This window comes from Suillus subaureus (genome assembly GCF_016647635.1).
Source record: "Suillus subaureus strain MN1 chromosome Unknown BJ212scaffold_16, whole genome shotgun sequence".
In the NCBI taxonomy this organism is placed as follows: domain Eukaryota; kingdom Fungi; phylum Basidiomycota; class Agaricomycetes; order Boletales; family Suillaceae; genus Suillus; species Suillus subaureus.
Window position 1 is genome coordinate 94692 of NW_024538572.1, and position 21989 is coordinate 116680.

General features: G+C 48.0%; 5 protein-coding genes across 5 annotated transcripts; 3 read left to right on the plus strand and 2 right to left on the minus strand.

Annotated features, from left to right (window-relative positions):
- Positions 1–242: 242 nt before the first annotated feature.
- On the plus strand, positions 243–1115 carry BJ212DRAFT_1231264 (quinon protein alcohol dehydrogenase-like superfamily; the record flags this gene model as incomplete). The annotated part of the gene is made up of 1 exon (XM_041329499.1): positions 243–1115. A coding segment is annotated over one exon (873 nt), but the record flags the coding sequence as incomplete, so codon positions are not given.
- Positions 1116–3329: 2214 nt separating this feature from the next.
- BJ212DRAFT_1271739 (uncharacterized protein) lies at positions 3330–3557 on the plus strand (the record flags this gene model as incomplete). The annotated part of the gene is made up of 1 exon (XM_041330973.1): positions 3330–3557. A coding segment is annotated over one exon (228 nt), but the record flags the coding sequence as incomplete, so codon positions are not given.
- A 467-nt stretch (positions 3558–4024) lies between these two features.
- On the minus strand, positions 4025–5439 carry BJ212DRAFT_185988 (uncharacterized protein). The gene is made up of 4 exons (XM_041342582.1): positions 5045–5439; positions 4920–4984; positions 4767–4849; positions 4025–4712 (listed from the first exon to the last, which is right to left on the minus strand). The coding sequence occupies exons 1-4, from the start codon at positions 5355–5357 to the stop codon at positions 4328–4330; spliced, it is 846 nt and encodes a 281-aa protein (XP_041193007.1). The 5' UTR covers positions 5358–5439; the 3' UTR covers positions 4025–4327.
- A 3605-nt stretch (positions 5440–9044) lies between these two features.
- On the plus strand, positions 9045–10153 carry BJ212DRAFT_1271417 (uncharacterized protein; the record flags this gene model as incomplete). The annotated part of the gene is made up of 2 exons (XM_041330958.1): positions 9045–9425; positions 9482–10153. 2 exons carry the CDS (start codon positions 9045–9047, stop codon positions 10151–10153), a joined length of 1053 nt encoding a protein of 350 aa, XP_041193008.1.
- Positions 10154–21077: 10924 nt separating this feature from the next.
- Positions 21078–21871, minus strand: BJ212DRAFT_1503075 (uncharacterized protein; the record flags this gene model as incomplete). Its single annotated transcript, XM_041341591.1, has 4 exons — positions 21549–21871; positions 21372–21500; positions 21166–21264; positions 21078–21125 (listed from the first exon to the last, which is right to left on the minus strand). The coding sequence occupies exons 1-4, from the start codon at positions 21780–21782 to the stop codon at positions 21078–21080; spliced, it is 510 nt and encodes a 169-aa protein (XP_041193009.1). The 5' UTR covers positions 21783–21871.
- Positions 21872–21989: the final 118 nt, after the last annotated feature.

Consider the following 21989-nt stretch of genomic DNA (forward strand, 5'->3'; position numbering starts at 1 on the left):
CACAAGGACAAAGCATCGATGTACCAGGAAGCTAAGGCTTCACCTCTGACTTGACCAAAACAGCCATTACTCCCCGCTGCCTGCCCATCGCTGCTGTCCTCGTAAGTGCCAATTCTGGAATTTGATCGATGAAGGCTGAGATGGCGCTGCACTCGGCAGTAGGCATGGCTCCATCCACCACTAAAACAAAAGAGGCATCAGTAATTACGCCTCACCAGAAATTTGAAGGACACACTGAATTGGTCTGGGGTGTCATACACCCGCCAGGTGGACAGCGGGTTATCACTTGTTCATTGGATGGCTCCCTGCGAGTGTGGGACTTGAGGAGTGGGAAACAGATAGGAGCAGACTGGAGAGACGGAGAAAAAGAAACAAACAGTATAGCGTTGTCTCCGGACGGGAAGAAAGTGGTTAGCGGTAGTTCGGATGGTGTAGTGAGGTTGTGGGATATCGACACAGGCAAGGTCATCGTTAAATGGACGGGGCACACAAAGGACGTGTCGTCTGTCTCCTGGAGTCGAGATGGTCGATGTGTGTTGAGCGGATCCTGGGACGGGACTGCGAGGCAGTGGGACGTTGAAAGCGGAGAGACAATCCTCAAGCCGATCGAGACTGGGCACAATCAAGTGTGGGCAGTCGTGTATTCCCCAGACATGACCTTGATTGCGACTGGTGGATGGGAAGAACCCTTGATTGGAAAACCCGAGTACTCAGTCAAAATCTGTAACACAAAGACAGGCAAGCTTGTCGCAACTCTTAAAGGACATACCAACGCAGTGACTTGCCTGGCTTGGACCAAGGACGGAAAAGCGCTCATCTCTGGGTCATGGGATAACTCCATTAGGACATGGAATACAACCAAGTGGGAGCAAACCGCGGTTCTGCTTGAACACATTTATGCTGTCTATGCCCTTGCAATATCTCCGAATGGCTGCATCCTCGCAAGCGCATCGCGTGACCACACAGCACGATTGTGGAACCTCGACAATGGACAACCCATCAGTTTACCCCTCCAGCATGCAGAGGAAGTGAACTGCGTGTCTTTTTCCGCGGATGGAAAGCGACTAGCCACTGGTTGCGATGACAAAAACGCATACATGTGGGATATTGCTGAGGTTATTAGAGAAGCTGGCCTCGAGGACCTTCTTTCGAATCCAAAGGTGAGCTGACAGGCATGTCTCATTGTATTACATTCACACAACTGGACACGCTCTGCCAGGCCAACAAGTCAGCACTCCGTGTACGTGACAGCTTCATTGAAAGATCTCATTGTGCTCAACATATATACTCCAGTCTGATGCTGCACGACATCTGGCCCAGCGACGGTCGCCTGCTTATCGGACACCCCAACGTTTTTTCGATGGAGTCCCACCAGATGGTTCTCGAGTATGTTCTTGATAATTTAGTGTCACTTCGGTTTTTTCAACTTTGTTTTTTCAGTTCCCTGCACAAAGCCACTCCCCCTCCTCCTCAGAACCGCAAGAAAGCACGCTTCTTCGTCGCTTATTCCACCGCAGTCCCTCCAATGCTCATGATATGTCACCATCCTCTCCACTCAACTGGGTTCGTAACCTTTTAGATCGGCGTAGACAAAGCGGTGAAGATATCGAGTTGCAAGGGCATAGCCCTGCAGTTGTTGAAGTTTCGTATACGAGGGGCAAACGTGTATGTGTTTCCTCTCTTTTCGGACGTTCGACTTCACCTAATATCACGTAGAGAAACGTGTCAGCGAGGGAGGTTGCGTTAGCGAAACAGAAGCAGAAGCACAGAACGAAACCATTGCGCTCGAAGAACTCCACTGCAGGCAGCTCACAGACCCCCAAGCCCACTATCGCCGAGTCACCTTCGCAACTACATGCAGCTGGCTCATCGTCCACCACGCCTGCCGTCGGCGATCCCACCATAGCTACGACTTCAACACCTTCGCGCCCAGATGCAACGATAAGACAGGCTGGACTCTGGACCCGCTTGTGGCTCTTTATTGGTTGTTTGTCTCCCGAGTATACTGATAATCATCCTTAATATACGATTTTCTCGGCGATTTCTCTCATGCTTTTTCTATTTTATTTTAGATTCACGTATATTCGCTGGTGCGTTATACCCATTCGCGCTACTGTCCTGCTACACGACCCATGATTTGGAACCATTCTTTTGTACGATACCACATATCACTTCATCTCCTTCTACCACACGTACACTCTACACTTTGCTCGAGTATTTCAAGAGTTTGTCATTGATGCATTGATGTCGCATCGTGCACTATACCGTTTCTATCTATTTTTGCAACGTTCTCCCTATACTGACATGCATATATTGGACGCATGTCTCGGCTGTTTTGGTGTTTAAGCAAACAATCCATTGTCGTCTCGAAGTGGTTTCACCAAGCTAAGGTATGGAAGGTTTGACATCATGTGTCTGTAACGGAGTTCTGCATGCTAAGTTTACAGCGTATGCTATGTGGGATATAGTAATGTCGAGTATGTAGATTGAGTGCAGATACACACTGGTTTCTGTTGAGTCCACTGGAAAATAACCCCCGTTCTGCTTTGCCACCCGACACGAGGTATATCACTGAGAAACCAAATCTTCACTCCAGGCCGCCCTGACAACATGCTCTTCATCTTAAGTGAGTGATATGACATCAAGTTTAATGGTGTATTGCTCCATACATCTCCTGACTGCATCAAGGTGTCATACAAAGTGCATCACACATTTAACGTTGTGTAGTTTCTCTACCTTTTGATTGAAGTCAGATGCTCAAAGACTCGAGCACTCTCCCAGCCTCTCGTAGACTGCAAGATTGCTCGAGACAAGTGCGAGCGTATGACTTCATCTACACATAGTCTTATCGATCAATAAGGACGGTCTGGGGCATCATACACCTGCCCGACGGACAGCGGATTATCACTTGTTCAGAGGACGGCTCGTTGCGGGTATGGAACTTGAAGAACGGGAAACAAATAGGAGAAGACTGGCAGGACGGAGAAAGTGCAGTGATCAATATAGCGTTGTCTCCGAACGGGAAAAAAGTGGTTAGCGGGAGTTCAGATGGTGCAGTGAGATTGTGGGACATCGAATCATGCAAGGTTGTCGCGAAATGGACGGGGCATAGACAACAAGTGGTGTCTGTCTGCTGGAGTCGAGATGGTTGGCAAGCGTTCTCGGAGCGAATCCTGGGACAAGACTGTAAGGCGGTGGGACGTAGAATGCAGAGACAATCCTCGAGCCAATCGTAACCGGGAACTTGTGGGTGTGCTGCATGTACGTGCTGTCCAAAAATCCGCCACTTGCACCCGGTAGAAACTTATCCCCTGATCCAAGGAACCGCAATTATCCTGCTATCTCCGGAGCAACTCGAATCATCAGGCTTTCGAACAGTCATGAACATCAAGGCATTTGCAACACGGTTGTGTATCATGGTTGTTGATGAGGCTCACCTGATCGATCTCTGGGGTTTATCTATCCGACCCTCGTACAAAAAGATAGGCTGGATACGCTCTCGTGCAAGACGCCATGTTCCCATGTTTGCTGTAACCGCCACATTGCAAAAAAAATAGAGGTAGAAGTACTTGAATTCTTGGGCTTTCATAGGGGACATTACCATGTCATACGATGGCAGTACACTAGTCCCTAGTACGTATGTTATACAGAAAAACAGAGATGAGAAAAACAAACAACTTCGACAATCAGTGAGCCTTGCAAATGAGGTTGAAGGACGCATCAAGTCCCCTTGCGGCGTTTGGCCGCAACACTGCCAGGAGTACCCTTAACTACCTTCTTGCGTATCCTGGTGATGTTCGAGTCTTGCAGCTGCACGACACTGGCTTTGCGCTTTGCAGCTTTCGATGCCTTCTCGTACCATTCTGAGTAGCGGCGGTATGCGGTTTCGCACATAGCGCCTGCAATATTCGTGACGATATCTTCTTTCCTCACGCGAAAGGGTCTCGCAGAGCGTCGACGTCGACGTCGGTGTTGATTTCCTTGCACAATGATACCAATCTCTCCCTCACTGCGTCAACTCCCTTCTCTATCATAGCTAGCACCGGACACATGGTGTGCTCTGGGACAGACTGTAAAAGTAGCGTTAACTACGTACGAACTTTGAAATGAAATGGAAACATCACCCCATATGCGACTAAATCTGGATCATCAGTGGAGATGTCTATAGGATCGTTCCCGCGCACCCACAACTTGAACCATATCGAGGATACTGAGCACCATGTGCGGTTTTCTGCGATGACTGGCACATTGAGGGTAGGGAGGACACCTGTCACAGCCAAGAAGTCTTCTTCTGACCGTTCCGACGGATCCTGCGGTAGCGTGCATGCTAGTTCCTCTTGAGTGAACGGTAGGGTGCGTCTTCGGATACAACAATGGCAAACACGAGCAATAAGGCTGGGTTTGCCTCAATAGCAGCTACTAGTTTTTCCTCCAGTTTTTCCAAGTTCTGTGAAAATGCGGTTTCCGCAAGGCCGAGAATGACGGTCTTGGAGGCGGTATCCCGCATATTTTGGGAGGAAATTCGGAGATCAGGGACGAGTGACTTGGATGCTCGGATGTTGCTTGAGATGATTGCATTGACCGCCTGACCGTCAAAGGGAATGTTCCCGAAGAAACACGTGAGGGCCGCGTGAAGTGCGAGAAGAGGAGCTTCATGAACCGCCGAGGGCACCTCGACGATCAATGTACTGCCAGCTTCGAAGTACGTCAATCTGTAGTGTTGTGGTAAGAACCGATGCACAGACCAAGATCTATTTCGAACACACCTTGGCTTTACACCGAAATTGCACGACTCGTCGATGAAACTCGCTAATTGTTCGTATTCAACCCTCCAAATCCCACAAAACTCCTGAAGATTGATGATGGTCAGCCTCACAATTACTATATCAGGGTCCAGGATAAGTCCGTCGGACGCGTACCTCGCACTCGTGCTGACGATCTGGTTTTGCGATAAACCGGAGGACTTCTTGGCATACACGTAGGGCTTAAAGACGAGAAATTCAGGTCAGCTCATTCAATGCGATTAGGATTAATCGATGCATACTTGACGGCGATATCTCAGGATCCTCTGCTACAAACTGCTGAAAACTATCTAACAAATAGTTCAACCTGTTAGTCGCGATCGGATTTTTCTTTCTTTCGCGAGTTTGATGGCTTTTGTTGGAGGATCGAACTGCAAAAACACCTTTGGCCACTGGCACTAGAACTGAGTCGAAGTCAAAGGCCTCGAGGGGTTTGTAGGTTTCGGGCCTAATATTGTTCTCGTCATAGATGGCCCGGGAGTGGCTGCTCCTCGGTTTGGTACTAGTATTCCGAGGTGAATGAGTGGAAAGAGAAACTTTGACGACAGTAGACATGATGTATAAATTGGCGGTACTGCTAGAATGTGATGTTTTCGAGTGAACCAACAAGTGGTACTACTAAACTGTTCGCAGTGGTAGCATGCTTAGCTAATAAGGGGTGTCCAACTGTGGACGATGAGACCATCGATGACTAAGCGCTTGTTGCCGATATGTTAGCGCTCACTAGTTACTACGCAAACCGCGGTTCTGGTTGAACATAGTATTTCTGGGCCATTGCCATTTCTCCAAATACTCGCATCCTCGCAAGCGCATCGCTCAACAAGATGGAAAGGCTAGTAGCACTGGCTGCCGCGACCAAAATGCGTACACATGGGATGTTGCTATGATTAAAGAAGCCGGCCACGACGATCTTCTTTCGAATCCAAAGGTGAGTTGACAAGCATGTCTCATTGTGTTACGTGCTCACAACTGAACGCGCTCCGCCGGGACAACAAGTCGGTAATCCGTGTACATGACATCTTCATTAAAAGACCCCGTCGTGCTCAATATATGTACTGTAGTCTGATGCTACACGACGTCCAGTCCAGCGACGTCCGCCTGCTTATTGGATACCCCAAGGTTTTTTCGACGGAGTCTCGCCACATTGTTCTCGAGTATGTTCTTGATATCACTGTCACTTCGTTTTTTGTTTTTCTACCTCCCACTCCTCTTCAGAACTGCAAGCAAGCACACGCCTCCGTCCCTTATCCCACCGCAGCCTCTCCAATGCCCATAATACCTCACTGTCCTCCCCTCTCAAGTGAGCTTAAGCCCTTTTGATGCGTCGCGGACAACGTAGTGAAGGCACCGAGTTGCAAGAGCGCAGCTAAGTTGTCGAGGTTCCATATGCGAAGGGCAAACATGTGTGTTCTTTCTTTCTCTAGGACATTCAACTTTACATAGGGAGAAACGTAAAAGACTATTGCCCTTGAAGATCTCTACTATGGGCAGCTCATGGCCTCCAAAGTCCAATGTCACCCAGCCACCTTCGCAACCACAGGTTATGGTCTCCAGTCCATCCACCACATCTCATGTCGGCAATGCTACCGCAGCTACAACGTCAACGCCTTCATGCCATGATAGGACACCCTGGACTCTGGGCTCGCTTCTGGCTCTTTATTGGTTGCATTTCTCGTGGATAAACAGATGATCGTCATTAGCTCATGATTTTCTCCTTATCCACGAGTCACGTGCCTTTACATCTCTCGGCGGACTCATTGATGTGGTATACCTACTCGTCCCACTCCCTCTGATGTATTTTGAACCGTCCCTTATGTATGACACAGATACCAGACTGCGCCACATCTTTACCTGCACTATGATTGCCTTTGCGATGACCTTCAACCTGTCATATTTATCTCATGTCACTGGTACACAATGTACGACAATGGTAACACGAAATGAGCGTGAACGAGATGGACAACTTGCTGAATGGATTCGAACACGGTGTGCTCTCATATTCGGATTCAGAATCTAGAAACCCAGTCTGTCGTCGTCGTAGAACACCCCGGAATTCATAGCGGGAGGGCAAGTAAGCACGATATTTCCATGAAAATTCTCCAACAAGATCCTCTAGCCAGCTGCTCGACGTCAAAAGGTCATTCCTTCACAGGGTGTGGAGCGGTGGGAACATGACATAGTCACTGACCATGAGTGCAATGAAGAGGTTGAGGACATGAGTCTCGCGTCGCAGGGGTTCGATTCTTCTTTTAACACGAATTGTAGTCATGGAGGGAGAGGCCGAACGTGCATCAGGGGAATAAGGGGGGTGCATCACCCTGATGTATTCTGGTGATTATTGTAGCATGCAGTATATCGTCGCATGCATGATGTCATGGAGAGTTTTGCATGTCAAGTAATTATATCGTGTTAGCACGCACCAACTTTGTAGAATGAGGTATTGACCAGCTGTGTGAAAAGCCGACGAAACATCTTGACTTGACGCTCCATCTGGCCCTCCGACGAGCCATCGATCCTAGGTATTTTCAAGAGCGTTACGAAGTACTCATCTACAAGATCTTTAACAGTAACTTCAGATGCAGGTCAGAGGGTCTGGCTGCTTCACATAAAAGACGTCAAATGCAGACTCAGTATCGTTTGCAGCACCGGTTTGCATGGATTAGTCCATGATGCGTAAACCCTGCGATTAATATGATAGGATCCAGTTGGTCGAAAATAAGGGCTCGGCACCGCAGGAGGTTGAAAGTACTGAAAGAAACTTGGAGAAGGGGTTACTACGGCCCAGCCAGGACAGGCATAGGCGGCGCCCGCCCGCCCTAAGCATTGACTCCAAGTCAAGATCTCTGCATCAGGCGAACTTGCAGCAGAGCTCGCTACAGTCTTATGTACTTTGGAAGATTCGGATTCACGCACCGTTTTATACCCTCATCCGCATGATGCCACCAAACTGCGAATCCTGGTCAAAAGAAGAACCGATCACGCGTTTCAGAGAGCCGCTGGAGGCGAAAAAGCACACCAAGTCAACTCACTCACCAACATGAAAAAACCATTCCATTTCTATCCCACCCGAAGGGTAGGATCGCTATCAAGTTTTGTTGCCTAGGGTGAAGCGGCCCGAAGTACAATGGGCTGGCGTATCACAACGGTCCAATGCCTCTTCCAACGGTCGACGATGTCTTCTTTAAAGCCTTCGTAAAGGCAGGACTCGTCAATGAAACTGGTGACTTGGATGACTGTGGATGGGAGAAACGCAGGAAGATTGAGAAATGAGTGTCGAGTAATTACAGGTGTGAATCTGATCGCCCTATCACTCACACGAGTAACCCAGGCGAAAGTATGATTTTCCAAGTTCATTCCTGCGATATCTATAACGGAGAGGTAGGAGAAGTCACCGTATCAAATCTCACGCAGATATCCATCACATACGACCATCCCATGACATCACCCAATCACTCACATAGGTCATCTGTAAAGCCAGCCAGTCTGTCACATTGCTGGTCAAGATTTGAAGGACGAAACAAGAATGATGGTCACTCAATACCTCAGAAAGGACGTCCAGCTGCTCTTCTGAGCTGCAGGAATAGCTTATCAGCTTGTTCTGACATATTTGGTTCACGTTCTAAATCAATGCGTCCGGCGTTTAAAGCCCTATGGAGATGATAGATAGTATCTCTCGCCATTACCGTTTATTGACTAGTCCAGTCTTGCCGCTGGGCTGTGGTACCCTCATTCACCGTGCAATATCGCGGAAATAGCATCTCTTGTACCCCCTCCTGAGTCAATGCACAGCCGTAGATCGTGTCCCCTTCTCGAGCAACTACAACGTATGTCAACATAGAGGAAGTTTTCCTAGACACGTCCATGTTGCTGGAAGAGTTGCATTGCAGATTCGTGAGCATGTAGATCTATGCGCACCATAAGAGCGCGGCCTGGCTACAGGCAACGTCATCGAAAGCACGCTGAAAAGGAAAACTCCATGCCAGACGTTACGTACCATCCCATCCGAGCCTTTTGCTGAACGAAATAGTCTGGATGCCAAGAAGGGGCACTTCTAGGACTGATTCATCTATTATGTCTTTCAACATCCAGTGAAGGGAGATATTCCGAATTCTGGCTATGATAGTGGGGAAGCGAACAACTACAAGTATCACGATCACGTGAAGATCAATATACTGCATCACTTCCTCACCATTAATCCAAATCGTTCACGTAGTAGGCTCTGCACGTACCTCACTCTCCATCATGCCTGCAAGTACAAATAGTGCTGGTCCTTCAGCAGCTAAAACCGATCTACAAGGACTTGAACTGGCGGAACATCACTTTGGTCCCTTACTTCACCCAATTCGCGCCACACAGAACGCGTGGACCAATTATTCCATCAATCGCCTCCATACCAATCAAAAATACCACACAGCTGTCTCGGTGTCACGCAAGGGCTTTGAGCATGGCTCAGAAGACGGTTCTGAACAGTATGCATACGACAAGTGCTCCAATGAAGCTTGGCTTTTCGACAGCGTCAAAGCATGCGTTTCTCAGATCGAGGATGAAATGGACATTGAGAACGGCATCCTTCAGAAATGCATCACCTTTTTATGGAATGACACGGTGCTCGACGACGAGGAAGTGCGTATAGCTTCTTGATACTGTATTCCATTGCTGATATCCATGGTGATCGACAGCCGCGCTCCACTGATCATATAGTTAGGATCTACTCACCCACTACGCCGATGTACATTGATGTGCATCTTAAACACCACCGCCGCTCGCGTCGGTCAGAGGTCGAATGGCAGTATTCCCTCGGGTACAAGATCCAACGCCGCCCATCTGCGATGGCAGACAATGCAGTTACTATCAAAAAAGAGCTCAAGATGGGCGGTCCTCCGCATGTGTACGCATACAATGGGTGGCAGACCTTATGCTGGGGTTGCTATGATGAGTGCGATTGGAACTATGGCGAACGTTGGCACCGCATCGAGTGCGGAAGAGTGGAGTTACACGAGGAAGAAGTTATTGACGTTCACGAGGCGTTGTTCGGAGAACTGGAAAAACCTGCTGAAACCGACTCAGAGGCCATGCTTGCATATCAACGATCACTCGTAAGGGGCATACGGCTTCTCCTCGCTGCTGTCGGTATTTCATATGATGTTGCATGTACTGATGATGAAAGTGATGACAGGCCATATGAGTTGATGCTTGAGGGGCTGAGCGACAAATGGGTCGCGCGGGGGATACGAAATACATGTGGCCTCCGACTCACCCGGGATGCAGAAGAAGAGCGAGAAGGTGCCAAGGAACGACGGGAAGAAGCAAAGGGTGACGACGACGAAAGGGATTATGACTCTGACTACTGAGTATCATGGACAGGTAGGAGGTGAGTGTGAGGAGATCGAGGATGATGGTTTTTGAAGTCTACTGACCTAGTGTTGGAAAGCAGTTGCGTTCTGAAGAACACCGAGTGTGCCAATAATTAATACTTGTGATATTGGTACGTTTGCAGTTAGCACCTGTTATAATTATTGAAGGATTTTTCTTGTTCATCGACATCCGGCAGCAGTGGGATGGACCCAGCCGCAATCACATACGATGACACACAGCTGTATGCTGCAACCTGAAACTTGATACTTTCGTTCGTCCTGATGACATGGAAAAATGAGAGTACACGATTAAAACCCTAGGCGAAAGTGTGGATGAGCCAGGTCCTGTGTGATACTGGAACAGAGTAGGAGAATATATCAGATTATGCGGACATCCGTCACAAAGCTGGACGTCTAATCAATGGTATCGCCCTATCGCTCACACAATGACCCCAAGTAGAAGTATGAATCAATAAAATCCGGATCTGCGATAATGAGAAGTGAATATCGGATCATTCAAATGTTCATCAATACCACAGACGTCCAATCCGACCTAGCAGAGAGGCAGCCCTTATCGACGAGAGCTGTAATATTTTAGAGGTGGGCGAGAAATCATCATAGGAGACGGGGAAATCGTATACTAATGACGACCATCCTGGTATTCAGGAGACAGACAACCAATGAAGAGCCAGAAACGAGTCCAGAGTCCAGCGTGTCTGAGCATTACGTCAGGGTGGGAGGGTGTTGAGCTTGTAGCTGCGGTATTATCACCGACAGCAGGTGCAGTGGATGAATTGAAGACAGCTGCCTGTGGTTGCAAAGATGGCTGGGTCTGAGTTGCTGTGCCGGATTGTTGCGTGGTATTGGGCCTGGGAGGCTGTGAGCTGCTTGCAGTATGGTTCTTCAAGGGTATTAGTCTTTTCCGTTTCTCCCTTGCGCAAGCGTTTCTCTACGTGATATTAGGTGGAGTAGAACTGAGAAGGAGAAGCAACATACACGTTGGCCTGGTGCACACGGAACTTCAACAACTTGGCTGCGCCCTTGCAACTCGGTGCTTTCACTACTTTGTCCACGCCGTTTCAAAAGGGCTTGAGCCCACTTGAGAGGGGAGAACGGTGACGTATCCTGGGCATCAAAGGGGCTGCGGTGGAACAAGCGGGCAAGAAGCGTGCTGCCTGGTTGTGCTGAGGAGTGGGAATGGCTTCGTGCCGAGGACTGAAACTACGGAGGTCAGGATAATACTCAAAGTGACAGTGATGACGTACATGAGAACGATCTGGTGGGACTCCATTGAAGAAACCTTGGGGTATCCGATAAGCAGGTGGACGTCGCTGGGCCAGACTTGGTGCAGCACCAGCCTAGAGTGTATATGTTGAGCAAAATATCTTTTTATGAATTTGTCACATACACGGAGTGCCAACTTGTTGGCCTGGCAGAGTGCATCCAGTTGTGAGAAAGTATACCATGAGACATGTTCGTCAACTCACCTTTGAATCTGACAAAAGGTCGTCGAGGCCAGCTTCTTGAACAATCGTAGCAACATCCCATGTGTACGCAGTTTCGCCCTCGCAGGCGGTTGCTAGTAGCTTTCCATCCGCAGAAAATGATACGCAACGAACTCCCTCTGCGTGCTCGAGAGGCGAACCGATGGGTTGTCCGTTGTCGAGGTTCCACAATCGCGCTGTGTTGTCCAACGATGCGCTTGCGAGGATGCGGCCATTCGGTGATATTGCAATGGCAAGGACAAGGGAAGTGTGCTTATCCAGCACTGCAATTTGCTCCCACTTGGTGGTATCCCATGTCCTAATGGAGGAATCGTATGACCCGGAGATGAGCGTTTTTCCGTCCTTGGTCCAAGCCAGGCTACGCACTTCCCATGTGTGTCCTTTGAGAGTTGTGACAAGCTTGCCTGTCTTTGCGTGCCAGATTTCGATGGAGCACTCGTTGGGTCCGTCAGGCGAGGGCCCATCACGTCCACCAGTCGCAATCAAGGTCATATTTGGTGAATAGACAGCTGTCCACAGTAATGGGTGCCAGGTCTCAATCGGCTTGAGGATTGTCCCTCCGCTTTTCACGTCCCATTGCCTTACACTCCCATCGAAGGATCCGCTTAACACTCTCCGACCGTCTCGGCTCCAGCAGACAGACGGCACTCGATCTCTATGACCTGTCCATTTAGCAATGGCCTTGCCTGTGTCGATGTCCCACAACCTCACAGCGCCACCATAACTCCCGCTAACCACTTTCTTCCCGTCCGGAGACAACGCTATACTGTGCACTGCATCCAGCCAGTCTTCTTCATTCCACCCGTACTCTTCATCCCACCCATTCTCTTCATCCCACCTGTCTTCTTCATCCCACCCATTCTCTTCATCCCACCTGTCTTCTTCATCCCGCCAGTCTTCTTCTATCTGTTCCCCGCTCTTCACGTCCCATACCCGCAGTGAGCCGTCCATTGAACAAGTGATGATCCGCCGTCCGTCGGGCAGGTGTATGACGCCCGTGACCCATTCAGTATGTCCTTCAAATTTCTGAAGAGGTTTTATCGCTAATGTCTCTTTCGTTTTAGTGGGCGAGGCCATACTCCAGAATTCCTATTACCGAGTGCAGCGCCATCTCAGCTTTCATCGATCAAATTCCAAAATCATCACTTACGAAAACAACGACGACAGGTAGATAGCAGGGCACAATGGGTGTTTCTGTCAAGATTGAATTCACTGCCTCCTGGTTCATCTCATATGCTTTTGCCTCGTGTTCGCTTCACAGCTTACACACAGCATAGGCTGTGCAAGCAGAAGCGCCCAAGAACCATATGATCACATTCCGTGAAGCCACAGTCTATGATTAGCTAGTTCTAAACAACTAGAGAAGATGAGAGGCTATTCACTGCGAAGCATTCCCGTACGTCCCCGATGTCTACTACTATTGATGGGCGTTCCCTCTGAGCTAGCGCCCGTCATCTAACCGGTTTTTTTTTTAGCAAAACAGCGAGAAGCATCAGGCGACCTTCAACTGACCATCTGGTGGATCCCAGGCCATGCTAACGTCGACGGCAACGAGCCAGCGGACAAGGAGCGGAACGAATTACTTACAGACGTGTTCGTCATCGCATACGGTACTATCGCTCACACAAGCAGCCCCAGATTCCAAAAGTCAATCGCGATCAAGTTCGTCTTAGGATTCACATATGTGCCATAATCTATGCGTTCCTGCCTGTATAATACATCGATCTTGTACGTACTGAACTAACAATTGTGAATTAGATCAGTCCGTATCTGTGATTCGATAACGTCCAATCATCGCCCTATCACTCACACAACTAGCCTCAAGTAAAAGCGTGAATTAATCAAGTCCATATCTGCGATAACTAGAAAGAAGAATAGGCGAATATATCAGATCAAGAACGTCAGCCGATTCAGACGTCCAATCCAATCTAGAATATCCAAAGATACAAACAATGCTCTATAGGCTGAAAGCGGTCGTCTACTCGTAACAGTTGTCAATAGCTAACGTCTAGTTTTCTTCTAAAGTGCTAAGGATCCCCAGAACGACGCAATATACACCTGCCAACCCAGCATGTCTTGTTACAGTTCAAGTTATCTTGCAGTGTACACAATGGCTAGTCTTCCGGTTCCTGGAAGTCAGCACTAGAGTTCACCTGTTGCCCACAGTTACTTGTGGACCATATATTGTTGCTCGAATATCTCGTTCGCGCTGACGAGGGGGTTATCGTTCCCTTCCCTCACAGACATTCTGAAGTTTGTTTGATCTCTGGAGCCGTTCTACATGGCCTGCACACCGACATGGAAATGGATACCGTGTGTTATGACTCCGTGCACGCATATCATTTTGATCTGCTACTGCGCACTAGCACAGTAAGTATTTCTTTTCCTTTCCTTTCATTTCCCTGCGCTTTCTTAACACAGACATCACTCGATCTTTATATCCGGCGCTTCAAAATAGACAATGGTTCGAGGCCTTTGCGTCAGAACTCGGCCCTGTGCGCTGTTCCCCTACGTGCGAGCATAGGTGGTGTTTGACCGCATCATGAGCTGGTGGTTGTCCCTCTTGAGGGAGGAGATGGAAATTTGGAGGCGTCACATTCATCCACACCCAGTCCTACTTTCACATACACGACCAGGTCTTCTGCTACCTTGTTGTATATCTTATTGTGATAATTTATATCCATGGCTATCTTATTAGGCTACTAGCTTGATCTTATTCAGTAGATGTTTTTTCGTCCGGTTTTATGATACGGTCGTCCGTGGTTGACGATCTCCAGCTGGCAAAGAACCCTTCCTCTCAAGTGGGTGATGCTGACATAAAATTTAATGTGCTCTTCTGCAAGCGTTTCTAGAGCTCGCACACTAACAGGAAATTTCATTACCATGGTCCTCCGAGACAGGGCGGTACGCAACCACGAAGAGTATTTACGCACAAGAGCGAACCCATCTCATCATACACGGATCCAAGAGTTCCTTCAACTCCAGATGCGCCTTGGACATACAAACCACATCAAGGTGTTACAGATCCCTGGAATCTGGAATGTGACGTTTGAGCGCAACGGAACAACACTAAGAAAGAGAGCTGGACAAACAGATTTATTCTCTTGCTCTATATCGCCAGTTCCTTCGTCCACCGCACACGCCTTCCTTTTAGCATCACCTACAGGTCCGAAAACGTCTGCGTCTGGTGCGTGGTTGGTTGTCTTGGCTGTAATTCAGTAAATGCAGCATCACCTCTCAATTACCTCCTTTGACTCTGATCCTTGTGTTTGCTGCGAGTTCCCCAATGAATTATATGCGTGTGAGAAGATGCTGGGGCAGTTTTCGGGCTGTGGGATTGATACGTGTTACGTGGATTATTAGAGATGCAGTGGTGGGCGATGAATGGGCGTTTCCGAATATCAGGATTTTGGGCATTCGACATTGCCCCATCTGCAAATAATAATCAGTCCAGTCGCCCATCAGGAGAGAAGCGATAGACAGTGTATATTTTTAAAGTAGACATGAGAGAGTGATACATAGAAGGACATGCCTGTGGGATTTGAATAGAGTAACTGAAAACGCTGATTACGGTAAACGACGAAGACAGAAGATGTTATAACAATGTGGAGAATGTAGACCTGAATGCCTGAACTGGAGCAACGTATGTGATTAGCATGTCGTATATTGAAAATGTCAACTGAGAGAGTCACGGAATGTGACCGAAGACAGATGATTCTTGGGCGCTTCAGCTGCACAGCCTATGCTGTGTATAAGCTGTGAAGCAAACACGAGGATAAGGTATGTAGGACATACCAGGAGGCGGTGAATTCAATTCTTGACAGAAACGCCCACTGTGCCCTGCTGCCTGCCCGTTGCTGCTGTCCTCGTAAGTGCTGATTTTGGAATTTGATTGATGAAAGCTAAGATGGTGCTGCACTCGGTAGTGGGCATGGTTTCATCCACCACTAAAGCGAAAGAGGCATCAGTAATTACGTCTCACCAGAAATTTGAAGGACACACTGAATGTGTCTGGGGTGCCATACACCTGCCAGGCGGACAGCGGATTCTCACTTGTTCAGATGACAGCTCACTGAGGGTATGGAACTTGAAGAACAGGAAACAAATAGGAGAAGACTGGCGGGATGGAAAAAGTGCAGTGAAGAGTATAGCGTTGTCTCCAGACGGGAAGAAAGTGATTAGCGGGAGTGAGGATGGTGTAGTAAGGTTGTGGGATATCGACAAAGGCGAGGTTATCGCGAAATGGACGGGACATACACAGGATGTGTGGTCTGTCTGCTGGAGTCGAGATGGTCGGAAAGCGTTGAGCGGATCTTCCGATGGGACTGCAAGGCAATGGGACCTGGAAAGCGGAGAGACAATCCTCAAGCCGACTGTGACTGGGCACTATCACGTGTACGCAGCTGTCTATTCACCAGACACGACCTTGATTGCGACTGGTGGATCGGTGGAGCCCTCAGCGACTATAAAACATGAGTCCTCAATTCAAATCTGGGACGCAGAGACAGGCAAACTTGTCACAACTCTTAAAGGACACACATGGGAAGTGACTTGCCTGGCTTGGACCAAGGACGGAAAAACGCTCATCTCCGGGTCATTCGATTTCTCGATTAGGACATGGGATACCACCAAGTGGGAGCAAATTGCAGTGCTGGATAAGCACACTTCCCTTGTCCTTGCCATTGCAATATCACCGAATGGCCGCATCCTCGCAAGCGCATCGTCCGACAAGACAGCGCGATTGTGGAACCTCGACAATGGACAACCCATCAGTTCGCCTCTCCAGCACGCAGAGCAAGTGAACTGCGTGTCATTTTCCGCGGATGGAAAGCTACTAGCTACAGGCTGCCACGACCAAAACGGATGCACGTGGGACGCTGCTGCGATTCTCAGAGAGGCTGGCCTCAATGACCTTCTTTTGAATCCAAAAGTGAGTTGACAGGCATGTTTCACTCTCACAACTGAACGTGCTCTGCCAGGCCAACAAGTCGGTCCTCCATGTACGTGACTCCTTCATAAAAGATCTCATCGTGCCCAACTTATGTACTCTAGCCTGATGCTACACAACGTCTGGTCCAGCGACGTCCGCCTGCTCATCGGACACCCCAAGGTTTTTTCGATGGAGTCCCACCAGATGGTTCTCGAGTATGTTCTTAATAATATTAGTGTCACTTCGTTTTTTGTACAACTTGGTTTTGCCAGTTCTCTGGACAAAGCCACCCCCGCTCCTCCTCGGAACCGCAAGGAAGCACACTTCTTCGTCGCTTATTCCACCGCAGCCCCTCCAATGCCCATGATACGTTACCGTCCTCCCTTCTCGACTGGGCTCGAAACCCTTTGAAACGGCGCGGACAAAGTGGTGAAGGCACCGAGTTGCAAGGGCGCAGCCAAGTCGTCGAGGTTCCGTATGCAAAGGGTAAACGTGTATGTTCTTTCTTTCTCTCGGACGTTCAACTCCATCTAATATCACGTAGAGAAATGCTTGCGCGAGGGAGAAACGTAAAGGACCATTGCCCCTGAGGAGCGCTACTACGGGCAGCTCACGGCCTCAAAAACCCAATGTCACCCAGCCATCTTCGCAACCACAGGCTACAGTCTCCAGTTCATCCACCACACCTGATGTCGGCGATGTTGCCGCAGCTACAACTTCAACACCCTTCCATCCTCATGTCATTATAAGACGCCCTGGACTCTGGACTCGCTTCTGGCTCTTTATTGGTTGTATTTCTCATGAATGCACAGATGATTGTCGTTAGCCCATGATTTTCTTATTCTTCAAGAGTCGCATACCTTTACATTTCTCGACGGACTCTCATTGATGTGCTCTACCTACTGGTCCCACTCCCTCTGATGTATTTCGAATTGACCTTTATGTATGATACAGATACCAGACTGCGCCAAATCCTCACATTTGCTACGATTGCCTTTGCGGTGACCTCCAAGCTCTCACATTTCTCTCTCGTTACTGGTACACAATGTACAACAATGGTAACACGAAGTGAGCGTGAACGAGATAGACAACTTGCTGAATGGAGTCGAACACGGTATGCCCTCAGAATCCAAATCCCTAGCCTGTGTCGCCATCTCAGAATACCCCACAATCCATGGTGGGAGGGCAAGTAAATGCGATGATTGAGGACACAGGGCTCGCGTTGCAGAGGTTCAATTCTTCCTTTGTTAACCCGAATTGCAGTCATGGAGGGAGAGGCTGGACCGTGCATCAGAAGAATAAGGGGGGTGTATCATCAAGGAGTATTCTGGTAAGTATGTAGCATGCAGTATATCGTCGCACACGTGATGTCATGGCGAGGTCTGCACGTCAAGTAATTGATACCATGTTAGCACGCACCAACTTTGTAGAACGAGGTATTGACCAGCTGTGTGAAAAGGATAAAGCCAACGAAACGCCTTGGTTTGACGCTCTAGATCTATTGGGCCCTCCTACGAGCCGTTTACCCTACTGGGTATTTGCAGGAACGTCATGAAGTGCTCATCTACACGATCTTTAACAGTAGATTAGGAAGTCAAAGGATTTGGCTACTTCGCGAAAAAAAGATGTTAAATACAGACTCGGTATCATTCGCGGCACTGGTTTGCATGAATTATTGGCCCATAATGCGTAAACCCTGCGATTGTGATAGGATTCAAATGGTCAAAAATACGGGTTTGGCGTCACATAGATTAATTTGAAATTCAAAGAAGCGGTTGCTACGGTCCGGCCTGGACAGGCCCAAGCATTGGCTCCGAGTCTGTCGAATTTGCATCAAAGTTTGCTGCAGTCTTTAGAGGCTGTTCGGCAACCAGATGTTGACCAACATTTGGCAAATGTCATCTCGGCTTGGATTTCGCCGAAGTTCGGAACTTGAATCATAGTCCGAATTCGGACTAACCCTAGCACACTGATATGGGCTGTAGGGTATAATACACTGTTGTTAGAGTTGTATTCTATGCGTCCCTACACCAATAGATCCTCATTCAAGACTCCAGCATTTCATGCCCCAACATCCAGAAGTTCAACACTGCCTCATCCTGTTGTGAGAACAGGTGAGCGAACGATGGGAGAGGGAGCTAGAACACAAAGGTATGATCTCAGTTTCAACTAGAACTGAGATGTGTGTGTCTGATGGGTGCTTGGTTTTATAGCAAGGTAAGTAAGGAACACAAAGGTGAAGTTTTCTGACGTATGTATATTGCAGGGCACAAGCCGATGTCATTTGGGCACAGCCTATTGGCCCATCTGGCTCATGCGCTTGGACCTCTCTCTCTCGCTCATACCTATCATGTCGGATCCTTCAGCTTCCTCACTCTCTTTCTCTTCAGATCATTCAGACTTCAACACATCCAACATTCAATCCTTCTAGTCAGCATCTTAATCAGCGCTACAGCCAATATACTAGAGTCAGTGTATGCTAAAGACCTGGAGCCATATCACACATCTGCTCTCTCTGGTGAAGCCTGGGTGATGGAGCTGTTGACTGGTCACCCAGAACGGATCTGATGTGAACTTGGCATGCATGTGCATGCTTTTGCAGAGCTTATATCTGAGCTTCGTACCCTTGGCTATGCCAACTCCAAGTTTGTTTTGCTAGAGGAACAACTCGTGATTTTTCTATATACATCTGTCACAGGACTGTCTGTCAGGCATGTCGGTGAATGATTTCAACGCTCCAATGAAATGATTTCTCGGTAAGTACGTGCTAATAGTTATGATCCGCTGATGTCTCATTGTATTTCCTATATAGTTATTTTTGCAAGATGCTCAGCATATTCTCGTCTTCCCCCTTCTACACAAACTACATTCACTTGCCAGATGACTCTGTTCCTGATAGAATTCGCTCTGACCCTAAGTTTTGGCCATTTTTCAAAGATACCATTGGGGCTATTGATGGTAGCCACATTCATGCTTTGCCTCGTGCATTTGAACAAGGTCCCTATTGCAATTGGAAGGGATTCATTTCGCAAAACTGCCTGTTTGCCTGTGACTTCAAGCTCAACTTTACTTATGCACTCACTGGCTGGGAAGGGTCAGCCACAGATGCACATGTCTATGAGGCTGCAGCAGGCCATGACCTTCATATTCCTGCAGGGAAATACTTCCTTGCAGATGCAGGCTTCCCTCTGTGGCCTGAACTACTCATTCCATATTGTAATGTGCACTACCACCTTGCAGAATGGGGCCATGCAGGTTTGAGGTACATGTACTGGTATTATTCTTTCTACAATGTGCTGATTATTCACAGGCCAACTATGAAAGAAGAGTTATTCAATCACCATCATTCATCTGCTTGAAACATCATTGAGCAGATTTTCGGTGTCCTCAAACAACATTTCCGAATCCTCCATCTATCACTGCTGTATGCTATGAGCATACAAGCTCAGATTCCAGCTGCATTGTGCTGCATTCACAACTTCATACGTTTTCATGATCCCTCAGAAGGTGCACTACCTGAAGCAGACTATTCAGACTTGGACACTCATATGCATGCCACAAACTGGGAGCAGGCAGCAGGAGAAGCATACAATGATCTGCATGTGAAATGTGATCTCATTGCACAAGCGATGTGGGTTGAATATCAGCATATTTTAGAAGAATGATGTGATCTTGATAATGATGACAACAATGTATTGGATGCATCAGATGATGAGTATGAACTGGATTGATTCTTACAAGTAGCATGTAGTTGTATCTGATCTGTTTCAATTGGTATATGATTCAGTGACTTGGATGAGTGAAATACAGTAAAATGAGCAGTACATGAGAGGGATACCACAGGTTGGTACAAAAAATGTAACAAGCACAGTGACACAAATGGTATGATAGTACTACTGCAGCAGCGGAGAGTCTAAGAGCTCTGAGATAAATGCATGGTGTGTCTCATAGTCATCCTCAAGCCCAACATAGATAGCAAGCTTGTTTTCCCCTCCTGCAAGGGAAAATATATGCAGGAGGCTGGCTCTCTGACCAACTGACAAAAATTCCCCATCTTTGCCATGCATAATTTCCAGGCCATGAGAGATGATATTTGGTACAGTTGGTGCAACAGGGACTGGTGGTGGAGGCAGAGGTGGAGTGGATATGGTCTTCTTGATAACATCTGTGAGGTGGTTAATGCTACCTTGCATATTCATGATGGCAGTGGCAGGAGTGATCTTCGCAGCAATTTTTGCAGCACTACTCATCCCTGTCTGCATGCCACCATGCGCTGACACTCACGCCTTCTTGGGAGCCAGTGACAATACCAATGTTGATGAGAGCAGAACAGGATTGCTGGATGCGGGAGGGGCACCAGTGCATTGAGATGAAGAGTCAACAAAAGTGTTAGTGCGCATGTGTTTACTGGACTGGGAGCTGGCAACCTGAGTAGTTGTGAAGGTTCCCTGAAGCAGGGTGCTAGGTGGCATCATCAAATCAGGGCTCATGTCTGGTACATCACTGGCAGTGGCAGCTCCAGCAGCCTGAGTGTCTACATCCATGTCAAGAAAGTCAAGGCCTCCATCAATAACATCAAGGACATCATCTGCAGTATTGATAGATGGAGGGGGTGCAGTAGCCAGATGCAAAGTGTGCCTTCTGCAAGCGCCACTATTATCACCCAAAATCATCTGCATGTTGCCATATGAAGCCCACCCTTTGTTGCAAAAGGGGCACATTGCAGCTCATGACTTTTGGACGTCAGTCAAATGCAATAGAATTTATTATAAGTACATACCTTGGGATCAACATATGTATCCCAAACACTGGCAGCCGCAGTGCCCTTGATTCCAGCCCCCTGCACATTATCCCAATGGAAACCAGATACATTGCAATAGATCTTGATTTGATTAAAGATTTTTTTGAGCTAAAACATGCTTGTAAACTTATAATCATTCAAGAAACAATCACATACCAATGTCCACTTCGTCTTAACCATCTTGCCCATCTTTGGTGGGCCTATTGTTTGAATCACATCATTGTCATTGATAGCAGCTGCTGCACTGTTGAAGGTAGGCATTGTGAAGTTTCCACCATTGCCACCCGCTGCCCAATTCTGAATCAGGTGATGAAGTAGAGCATCCACTTCTGCATCTTGCCAGTGTGCCTTTGTGTTGTCTGACATCGATGTTACTTCTGGTTGAGCCATGAGGACTGTGGTGAAGCTAGCACAGAGAGCAGTGAGTGCAACAACAGAGGTACAGAGTCTCTGCTGACAATAGTAGTCAATAAGATAAGAATTCATGGTAGATGTACAGGTATGAGTTGTAAGGTTTGAGCTCCGACAATTGAAGCGCTTGAAGCCGAGAACCTCTCACATGACATTTGCCAGATGTTTGGTCAACATCAGTTGCCG